At 39.2% G+C, this 11,422-nt stretch overlaps 1 protein-coding gene and 1 long non-coding RNA gene across 4 annotated transcripts in view; one reads left to right on the plus strand and one right to left on the minus strand.

The window, feature by feature from the left end:
- Window positions 1-709: 709 nt before the first annotated feature.
- MRPS22 (mitochondrial ribosomal protein S22) lies at window positions 710-9,390 on the minus strand. Of its 2 annotated transcripts, none has more exons than XM_032797113.2 (8): window positions 9,224-9,390; window positions 8,312-8,475; window positions 6,810-6,974; window positions 6,131-6,274; window positions 5,471-5,554; window positions 3,481-3,626; window positions 1,215-1,323; window positions 710-922 (listed from the first exon to the last, which is right to left on the minus strand). In XM_032797113.2, the coding sequence occupies exons 1-8, from the start codon at window positions 9,351-9,353 to the stop codon at window positions 830-832; spliced, it is 1,035 nt and encodes a 344-aa protein (XP_032653004.1). In that variant the 5' UTR covers window positions 9,354-9,390; the 3' UTR covers window positions 710-829. The 2 variants fall into 2 exon arrangements, with proteins under 2 accessions (XP_032653004.1, XP_032653005.1); XM_032797114.2 differs by having other exon boundaries at window positions 9,253-9,341.
- A 93-nt stretch (window positions 9,391-9,483) lies between these two features.
- Window positions 9,484-11,422, plus strand: part of LOC142047196 (uncharacterized) — an 89,100-nt gene continuing 87,161 nt past the window's right edge. For both annotated transcript variants that reach the window (XR_012656376.1, XR_012656375.1), the window contains exons 1-2: window positions 9,484-9,564; window positions 10,766-10,910. This is a non-coding gene — a long non-coding RNA (uncharacterized LOC142047196). The remainder of the gene's footprint in view (window positions 9,565-10,765; window positions 10,911-11,422) is intronic.

Below are 11,422 nucleotides of genomic sequence, written 5' to 3' on the forward strand. Positions count from 1 at the left end.
AACCACTGCTGGGCAACTGCCTATGAAGGTTTAGCTGAATAAACTTTTTTGTTAACTTTATATCCGAGGTCACATGTAGCTTCACTGCATTAAGGCTTAGATATAAGGGGCTGACACCTAATTTAAGTCAGTTTATCTACTGCCTCACTCTTTAAACCAGGGGTTGGCAACCTTTCAGAAGTGGTGTGCTGAGTCTTCATTTATTCACTCAGATTTAAGGTCTCTTTCTATAAGTCTATAATGTATGACTAAACTATTGTCATCTGGAAATAAGGTTTTTAAAATCTTTAAGCAGCTTCATTTAAAATGCATGTGTGTGCCATAGGCTGCCTACCCCTGCTTTAAACTAACCTGTGCAAAGAATCAAAACTGCTGTACTAATGCTCATCTTGCCTTGAAATAAATTAACTTAAACACAAGTTTAACATGAAGTTGCATGCAGAAGTGTCCCTTTTCAACTATATCAAGGTATTGCATAGTAGTCATCCTCTCTCATACTTAGTGACTGCATTCACCTCTTCCACTTGAAAAACTGGCCTTTAGAGAAGGACCAGACCACAAGTGTAAAAACTGTTTTAGTACTGACCTGTTTACAAGAATTCTGCAACTAGAAAACAAGACTCACTCTTGCTAAAAGAACTAATTTGCATTACCCTGCTGATTCCTTGGGAGCTAGTTTGCTATTTTATGAAGAGTCTGAACCACATACCTCTGTCACTTGTGTTTATTTTAGAGTTCTATACAGCATTAGCAACATTTTATACTTCTCAGATATTAACACGATGGAATGCTTGAATGTTAACACTTGATTAAATAAGCCCTTTTTATTTCACAAAGCTGCTGAACTAGCCAGTGCTTCTTGATAAGCCTGAAGAGCCAGCTCTATATATCCTACCTTCTTTGATTCTGTTTTCATGAACACCTGTTAAAGAAAACAGCTATTAGAATTCTTCAGTACCCTGTGTCACCATTTTTTCTATGCATCAGAAACTGTACAACAACATTATTCCTTGAGGCATCGCAGCATAACAATTTTAACAAAGTGCTAAGGAGTGTAGTGATTTCTTATACATACCTGCAAATGTGTATAAACATTTAGCTAGTTAAAGAGAGTTCCTTAAAGAACTAAGACTTTGTGGCTAGCTATAAAGAAAATAGGTATTAATATGAACCTCACCTTTCTATTACATCCAAAGCAGAAAAATGTACTATACCTTGATTAAATCTACTCCATAAGCCGCTTCCTCTTTCGCTTCTTTTGCTGATTGACAGTCAGGATGGAGCATATGATAAAGGTTGATTAAGCATGTAGCATCATCTATTCTAAAAACAAAGTTAAGACTCATTTCTCAGTTTTTTTAAAATACTGTAGCATTTTGTTAGTACAAGTGTGAGAAAGTATGTAGGTACACCAGCCCAGAACTAAGATCCAAGCAAAAATCTGAACAGATCTCCACAGTGTAAGTGAGCTTCTATATCAGTGGTCTCACATTCTTTGTTATATGCAGAATAAGAACACTAAGGAGCGCTGGCCTGTGCATTAGTCTCTCCCTAGCGTATGTTTCAAAATACACAATGGCTCTGTATTCTGCCAAAAAAGGGGAATATTTATCTTCACCAATCCTGGAGTGTAAAATTGCTAACAGTCCAGCCAATTTCCAGAGCTCTCTGATCTAATGTGAGTCAGTTTTTTAATAGGGAAACTAACATCTCCCAAAATTTAACTCAAAAGCAAATGAGAATTAATCATGTTGTTATCTACATTTAGGACTACTTCTCACTTCACAAAAAAGCAGAAAGGGAAGATAGTTTTTTAGTAACTGCAGTTTTCCTTTAAATATTTTCCAGTCCTACCTAATTGATTTTAAGCCTCAAACACTACTGAACTTAGGGAAAAATGACTTTTCTTTGAGATTAATTTCAGTCAATGTGGTAGCCACTATCACAATCCCATCTCCCATTTAAAACTAGGATTTTAGGTTTTGTAGGGTACAAAACATACTTGATTTTAATGGACAAGTGAAACAGTGGGAACTGGAGAGTATCAGTCATGATGTGTCATCTATTTAAGAACATGTATCAGCTATACCTGGTCTTGCACCAACATTTCCATCAAGGTTGTTTTGGACCTTTTAAAGATGGATTTGTAAATTTTAAGAAGTGTATTATTAGCTACTTAAAACCCATATGGTAGTCTCAGCTAGTGTTAGCTGAAACTGCTCTGCTGGAATAATTTTTTTTTCTGGTGTTCAAGAAAGTGGCTGGGATGAGACATGTTTAGTGCAGATGCTCTTACACAAGTAAAGTACCTCACTAAGGCCCTGGAAACTCCAGGGCAAAAACCACCAACTGCCCAAAAAGTCAGTCATTTCCCCAATTTGAGTATGTATACAATAAGGACTAATGATACAGTAACTCCTCACTTAAGGTCATCCTGGTTAATGTAATTTCATTGCTGATCAATAAGCGAACATGCTCCCTTAACCTTGTTTGGCAGCCAGCTGCTTTGTCCACTGCTTGCAGAAAGAGCAGCCTGTTGGAGCTAGCTGGTGGGGGCTTGGATCTGGGGGACCAGCAGCCTATCAATTGCTGGCAGTTCAGCTGTTCCTCCCCCCACTGCCATAACATATGCTGCTCATGTCCTCTACCTTGGAGCTGCTCCCAGGAGCCTCCTGCTTACTGTGCAGGGGGGGAGGAAGAGAGAGAGGGGCTAATGTCAGGATACCCCCTGCCCCCCACTTACCCCATCTCCTTAGGATGGAGGAAGCTTGCTGGCAGCAACTGCTGTCTTAACTTGCTGATCTACTTAAAAAGGCAATGTACTTAGAGTGGGGTCAGCATACTTAAAAGGGCAATGCACATTTCTCACACACAGGGTGAGTGTGTGTCTGCCATGCTGTCTCCCCTCCCTTCATTTGTGCTGCCTTGTTAACATGTTAAACCTTTATACTGAGTCATCTGGTGAAAAAAATTTCCCTGGAACCTAACCCCCCCCCCCACTCCATTTACATTATTTTTATGGGGAAATTGGATTTGCTTAACATTTTGCATAAAATCGTATTTTTCAGGAACATAACTACAACATTAAGCAAGGAGTTACTGTACTTCATTTTCACCCTGTCCTCCTAAACTATAAGGCCAATCCTAAAATTCCACTTAAAATCATGAAGTGATCAGTTTACAAAATATACATGTAATTTAAGATTGAGTCTTAACACTCCACTGAGTTAAAATGTGCCAACGGTTATAAAAAAAAAAAAATACAGTTTAAGTTAAATTCTGCAGGAACTAAGAGGTACAGGTCAGTATTTGCTCAATACAACCCATAACTTTTGCGCATCTATATCCATTCGCATAAACCAAAATCACAGCAAAAATATTTTGCAGTAGGTATTTTCATGACTATTTGAAATCAGATTTGATTTTAACTGTTTTTATGCTAGGGAAACAAAGCAAATTTAGTGTCCAAACAGCACTTACAAATTTCTCTGGATCATATCAATTAATAAGCCATCCGTCTTCTTCCTATTTACCAGATACCACACCATTCCTCCGAAGTGTCTTGTTGAACGCAGAAGATCATATCTGGCATATTTATCAATGTCCTCATATGTCTGATGATGAACCTACCCAGAATGAGATTTTAGTTTACAATCCTGACAATCTCCAGATCTTGCTGAACTGCCAGAAGAGTTAAAGATTTACCTTTGCAACACCTGCAAAGGTCTAGAATAGTGTTGACAGCACACAGATGGCCTCAAAGCACTGTCAAACCTAGGTTATTGTATGTAAAAGTGTTAATTTTAGATAACAGCACATTGGGAAATACAGTCACAGCTAACCCTTTCATTATTGTGGGAAAATGTTAGTTTGAAGCCTTTCATCTACTCCTTAGCTATGCTCAAGTGACAGGATCTACACACTAAGCTTTGAGGAGGAAAAAAAAGCAGGAAAAAAGCAGAAGGTGTATGCTTGTCATATCCATGCAAGGAACCAGCAGAGCACCTGCAGTCTCAGACTTCAAAGCTTCAATAGATGCTGTGAGGTAAAATGTGTTAATAGTTCATGAAAAAAAGTTTTTTTAGAAGTCAAATTTGCCTTTCAACAATATCTACTTAAGCTTTTTCACACTATATCCCAGTTTGAACAATAAAAACAGACAATTGCTCTTTGGTTTGTAAATCAGTCTCACTTTCAAGTTCTGACATAGCAGGAAGCTTCAATGTTTGGGTTATGGGAATGGTTTAATGTGGATTTCAAGGAACTGCTGTGGTAAGATGGTATTCAGCATGTGTGTGTCAATCAGGCTCAAAATAACCTTACAGTAGAGTATAGGAAAGGTTAAGAAGGGAAACTGCTAAATATGGAACTATGTGCTCGGACATTTTCAATGAACACACGTTTTACAACTATAGCGTGCACTTGAATTAAGAATACAAGTTCCAAGAGTTAAACAAAACGGATAGGTAGGACATTAAATTCTTTATTCCAACTGGGAGTTACTGAGCACTTGGCAATTTTGAAGATCAGGCCACAGGCATGGCTTAAAGTTAGGAATTAATATTTATAAATCTTAACTTGTACCCCTAAATAATTTCAAGTAGTTAGTACTAACAAAAGTACCATTTACTTTTTTCACTTGGAATCTTAAGGTCAATTTGTGTCTGCTCCAGTCAAATTTTGTAAATATAAGATAACTCTACTCATTTGAGTAGTCTTACTGCAGTCAATGGGACTATCTATACAAATAAAATTACACATATGCCTAACTGTATGCAGGAGAATATTTCTTAATGTTAACAGTATAAAATTAAACATTCATATTTCAAAGCTTATTTTTGCTGGTTCATTGCTCACTATGGTTAAGTGACACTAATTTATACTTACAAAAATTTTCTGGGAATCTCATCACTATAAGAAGTTGAGATTTTTAGTTTGCTTAATTTGTGTAATTGACAACACTGTCAATCTGTGTGGGTCTTTCACATAGCCACAATGGAGAGAAAAATATTGACAGAGCATATAGCTGGGGTAAGGGTAGTATCTGAAGCCATTTTTAACGCATTACATTCACTAGATATCAAGATGGTAGTGTCCCTTTAACTTACCAGAATTTACTACATATTATACAATTGTTTGTTCACTAAAGTTGAATTTGTTTTGAAATGGTAAACATCTTGTATAGCAATGTAACAAAAAGAAAATGTGAATATAGAATCAGATACACTTGGTCAATGATTTTTTTTTGTTTTCATAACGTGCTGGTCTCCTAGAAAGACACACATTAAAAGAGCCTTACATGCTTTTCACTAAATCTCCAGCTGCTTTTTTTTAAATCTATGCAGCTATTAAAAGGCAATGATTTTTCGAGAGCTATGGTCCACAGAGAATTCACACTCTCATATAAATGAAAACCTACAAGTTGTCATTGGCATTAGCCTTCCTATTAGAAATAGTAAAATGGACTTACTCTGATATAGTTAGCTGAATCTGGCTCAAACTGCGCAATACACAGGTTAAGTACATCTTCATGACGGTCCTCACGAAACACAGTCTAAAATGACAGTTGTAATTCAGGAATAAAATTTATATTACCCCTTATTTTAAAATGAAGAAATTAAACAGCCAGTACATTTCTATTTTAGGTAATGACACCTCTCAGGAAATGTCAACAAAGTACAAAGCCAAGAATGACAAGCCACATGAGTGCAATAATTGCTCTTAGATTCCTTGCTGCAGTAATTAAATGAAATACATGAAAAAAGAAAGAATTTATTTGCCAGAAGCCACATTGCATTTTCAGCTTCAGGTCAGGCATATAGTCTTATTAATATACACAGTAGTTAAGTGTGTACCTGTAACAGACAACTCATTCCATCTGATTCATCTGCACAAAATTTGTTTGTTCCTGACTACCAGACCTGTAAATTTATGAAAGTGAGCTATGCCGATAAGTATCTTTATACAAGACTAACTGCATGCATGCTACAGGTTTCTAAACCAGTATCACTGAACTGGTACAGAAAACAGGCCTTTGCAACACAGTTTTAAACTTTCATTTCAGTATCGCACTATACCAGAAGAGCAGCACTAGTGATGAATCTCCACAAAGCCAAAAAAACATAATTACCTTAAGGTTTTCATCCTTGAATATTGGTGGTGGAACAAGTTTGCGTCCCTCTCTTGGGAAGTACACCTGTATCATCCTGTCCCGTTCTTCCCAGGTGGCCTTACGTAACACACCACTTGGTTCTCTAACTACAATGAAACGCTCCTGAAATCAAGGGGGAAATTTTTTTTTCATATTTTATCACCATATTTTTCTTAGTTTTTCCCTTAGTATTCAGAGGTAAGGTGAGAAATCTGGCTGGGAAAAATCCTCCTGCACAGCAGCTCAGGATAAGCAGAAATGCTAGAAAAAGGCTTTCCTGTTCACAACTGTAAACTTGTCCAATGTCATTCATATTTATGCTTGTTAGTCATGTTCTAGAGATGGAAAAAACTAGTTACAAGGAAATTCACTGAACACTTACTGAATAATTGCAAATATCTGGCTTTCTTCTGAACACCCAAAAATGAGATCTCACTCCCCTTCTTTCCTTTCAAGAGAAACTCCTGTATTACAGCATCAGAACGTAATTTTTAGTTCTGCCGGCAATAAATGTTTCCTTGTAATTTTATACTGTTCTTACCTGAGGTTGAACTGCGATAACATTTTATTGAAACCCAAGACTGTTCCTTTGAAGTTACAAGTAAAAATAAAGTACATAGTCAAGAAGCTCTTTTGCAGAATATACTAAGTTACTCACACGATGTGGAGTACTGTAAGTTATATCAGTAAACACATATTTGATAGTTTCAGTTCCTTCCAGGATCCTGTCTTCTGCTAACACATCATCAATTGGCTCTCGCTCACTCAGAACAGGGGGCATTTTTAATAGTTCTTTAGCTTCCTCAATGGCTTTTCTTGTGGCCTAAGAAAAGAAAATCCAGTAACTTTACAATGAAATATCACACTGTGTTGGAGAGTCATTCAGCACCAGTAAGAATATGTTTAAAAAATAAACTTCCTTCAACTTTTACTACACTGAAATGTATTCCGGAGAGAGAGACAGGCTGGCTAAAATACTATGCAGGCAATTCTTAAATAAATAAACCACCTGACTTAAAAACACTGCTTTGTCAGACTCTTGAGTACTTCTGACAGAAGATCAGAAATTGGGAAAGGTGGACAATAGATTCAAAGAGAATAAGGAAGGTGTTGAAGTCACCTAATTTATTTCAGCTAAGTCCCTAGATAGATTTCTAATCAAGGTGCATTATAGCATTACCACACGCTTAGGAGAGACCCAGAATTGTGGTAGTAACAAAACTGGCTTAAGTTAGGAATCTCAACCATCCAGAGGTTCAGCCAGGGAACAGAGAAGACACTGAACAAAAAACTTTCAGGATTTTAGGTAGTTTGGACATGAAACATACATACACAGAACACATACACACAGAGCATCAAAGAAAAAAATGAAGTTTAATTTAAAAAAAATCATCATTCTAGAGGGACAGAACTATATGCAGTTTACTCCCATCCATATATAATAAACCAAAACCAAAGAGAAAAGGAGAGAGAGAGACTTCAAGGCAAAATATCTTCTGAGATACTTAAAGGACATCACTACATTGAAATCTTGTCAATTAAAAAGGTTAAACACATTTTTGGTACTACAATATATCTGTGCCCAAGTTGCCGTGCCTTTTTTTCTGTTAGTTTACCATAGGTTTCATTTTCCTTTAAAAAAATGTATTTCACCCTAAAGTTATGCTGAATCTCAACTTTTGCACAGGCCATAATGATTGTGAAGTCATCAACCTACTACAGCCTTTTACTAAACAAAGACAGACTGCTAAGGACAATAACCGGTAAGAACAAAGAAATCAGGAGTTTGATTAGTTTGGTACTGAATTTCAGAAATAAACAAATTAAAAAAATATGTTTTAAATTTGTGTTTTCCTGGTAACATTTCCCATTAATCTTTTGAAAAGTGTATGCCTACTGACATTCAACTCCCCACACAGAAGAAAGTAATCAAAGAAATCAACCGTAACTTAAGAGTACGAGTAAAATATATTTTATTTATCAAATGGGCTGGAATGGTGTAGTAGTGCACAGAATTTCAAATATATTTTAGATAATGTTTAATATAGGTCTTTCACTATGACAGCTGTGTTTGTTAAAGTAAACAAGAGCTTTAGCTGCTGTAAACCTTCTGATTAAACAAATATCTTTTTCAAAAAAAAAAAAAAAAAGGCATCATACCTCTGCTAGTTGTTTTTCTGTCATTAACTTGTAAGTGGGTGGTTTAAGCTCCTGTTTAATGGGTCTAAAAACCTTCTGTAAATCCAACCCTGTCATCTTAAAGAGTAAACTCTGAACCAGTTCATCCATAAAACAAGGCTTTGTGACATCTGACTTTTTTTTGTCTGAAAGAGATTTATAAAAGTTAGATTATTTTCTTGTGCTTAGACTAACATCCAATAGACTCAAAGGTCTGAATACCAGACCTGTGTAGTTTAGGCATATCCCAGCCAAGAATGAAACAGACCAAGAAGTGAAGTGTGCAAGTGACAAGGTCCTTCAGTACTTTCAAAATTCAAGGCATTAGTCTAGAAGGTAAAACTCCAAAAACATACTGATGTTTGCAAGTTAGGCAGTGCTCAGGAAAGAATCATTTTGGAGCATTTTCAGGTCTAAAACAGACTGAGTTTGTGTTTATCCTGTCCCACCCGAGATCTCCAAGCATTCAGAAGATGAAGGGGTGCATAGGTGCTGGAACTAGTACTGCCACACCCCCGGGGCTTGAAGTGGTTTCCGTCATGTATAGGGTTCAGTTTGGTTCAATAGCTCTCAGCACCCCGACTACGCAAATTGTTCCAGCACCCTCGACGGGGTGGCACAGCTCTGTCACTGAAGGCTCTCCACGGCTTTCCAGTCAGCCTGCACTAGCGAGCCAAGACTTTCCCACCCAGGACGTGGAGTGGGTAGCGCAGGGGTCGGGGACTGGGCTGTTGCCCGAGGTCAAAGGGCCCAAGCGGACACGGACGGAGCACAGCTCGCAGCCCTCACCCGTCGCAGGACGCTGGGCTGCGCCAACACACCCACCCGCTCGCTTCCCGCCTCGCTCCGTATCCCTCCCTCAGGCCAAGGGCTCGCGGCGCGCCCGGAACCTACCGGTCTCCGACCCCGCGTCCTGGCCGTACCCGCGGCTCCACAACAAGGCTCGCCCTGGGCGCCGCAGCGCTACGGGAACTGCCGCGCGGCGCCACAGAAACCGCCAACTGGGCGCTCCAAGACTCGCCATATTGGTGCGCTACTCAGTCCGCCACGCCCCCACAAAGCGGCTTCCGGGTGACCGCGCTAGGCACGCTGGGACGTGTAGTCCCGGGCACACTCCGTCAGTAGTAGGCCTCAAGACGACGGTGGGAGGGGAGGAGCCTGAGAGGGGGCGGGTCACTGTCTGCCATGGGAGACTGCCAGAGGCGGAGCCATTGAGAATATTAATATTCATTGAGGTCAGTTTCCTAAAGCCAGATAGGAAGCCTTAGCAGGGCGGAGGCAGGCGTAGAGATGTCCTAGAAATGCAACGTTTGGGCGGGGCGGGAACCTCTGGATTGGAACAAACAGTCGAAATTTTTGAAGTTTCCTGAGGGGGGAAAAAAACGTGGATTCCAGGTCAGAGCAGTGGTTGAAATGCAATAGACAGATAATTCAGACACAACAAATACATAGATTTCTAAATGAAAAGCCACTTTGAAATGAAAAAATCAAAACATGCCCTTTTGAGACAGTTGACTCTTATTGCAACTCTTATTTTTAAAACTTTATTATCAAAACAAAATTTGGTCAAACAGACACATTCCCATGGAGTGTTTTCATTTTGATGAACTGATGTTGTCCAATGGAAAAATGTTTTGTCAGAAAATTTTCGACCAGCTCTAAGCAGCAGTTTACTTCTGTCTGCCATGGTCAGTCATTAGGCTGATTGCTGGTTGTTTCTCTGCCTGCTTCTCTCTGCAGTTTTGGGAACTGGGTCTTCTATATAAACAAGTATCAAAAGTAAGTTTGTAAAATATATTTTCTGAAAACACAACAAAAAGCCCCCAATCCCTTAAGGGGATTGTGGGCACTAGCCAGAAAGGCGTTAATGAGAAAGTGTGGGCTCAATCAGACCTGCTCTGCTATACTCGTGAGAGATGATAAGCCTGGAAAGAGGGGAATGAAAGCAGGAAAGCTCTGGACAGTGATGGTTGGTTTAGAAAAGTAATGAACCTTTTGTGTGGTTCCACTAGAAAGAAAGCCTAGCTAGGTCTCAGCAGCCATCCAAAGACTACCTGAAAGAAAGCTGGGCTGGGGCCAGACTCTTTCTAACTGCTTTCAGATTCCAGGAGCTTCTGGGGGTTGAGGCCTGGTACAGAACTTTTATGCTTGCTTTGTTCTCTGTTACTAGTCTGTTTTTCCTCTGGGATCTATGGAAATATGAATCTGGGAAGGGGCTATGGGAAAAACTAGAGACAGACTAAAGAGGTAGCCCCAGAAGGCTTGATTAGACAGATCTTAGCCGATTGCTACAGGGTCCCTGGGCTGAAAGCTAGAGTAAAGGAAGGGCTTGGGTTCCCCCACAAGTGCCCCAAGGAAGGTAGCTCAAAAATCCTTTTGCAGGTCTGGGCTCAGGCTGAAGACTTAATGTGAGACTGGTGGATTCTTGTTCTGTAGGACTCGGTTACCCCTGAAGGGGTGGGACTGTACGTGAACTAGCTGGAGAACTGAATCACAAGAAGTAGTACAGCGCTGCAACAACTGTTTGCAGGGTGTGCTGGAAGAGAAGACCCTGCTATGCCATTCTGGGTTGTGCTGGCTGGTAAGTGACACTTCTACACCTTGTATCCGTAATAATGTCATACTTACAGAAACTTGTTTGTGGCAGAGCCTGTGGACTCATCAGATGCAGAAAAAGAAAAATAATTAAAATGTACATGTTGTTTACACTGACACAGTAACCAACATCCTGGAGTTGGTTCTTACAGAGAATGTTATTTAGCACAGGTTCTCTTTTGACTAGCTTGTGTGGACCACTGGCTAAAAGGGGTGGTAGCTTACTGTCAAAACAAGGATTACAATAGTGTTAGTGTAACCTTTGGGTGAGCTAGAGTTCACATCATTTCCCATCTCCAGTGATTTAAGAAACCCCCCAGCAACCATAGAAAATAGCTGGAGACCTAGAGTTTCCTCTCTAAGGATTTTCAGCAAGGATTGCACAGAGTCAATCTCTCCACATTCAAGTCCCAAAGGAACTAAAATGAATTTATTTAAATAATGTTTATCATAAGATTTTATAATCTAATTTTTACAGATGACATGCCTATTTTATAA

Source organism: Chelonoidis abingdonii, chromosome 8, assembly GCF_003597395.2.
Source record: "Chelonoidis abingdonii isolate Lonesome George chromosome 8, CheloAbing_2.0, whole genome shotgun sequence".
Classification (NCBI taxonomy): Eukaryota; Metazoa; Chordata; order Testudines; family Testudinidae; genus Chelonoidis; species Chelonoidis abingdonii.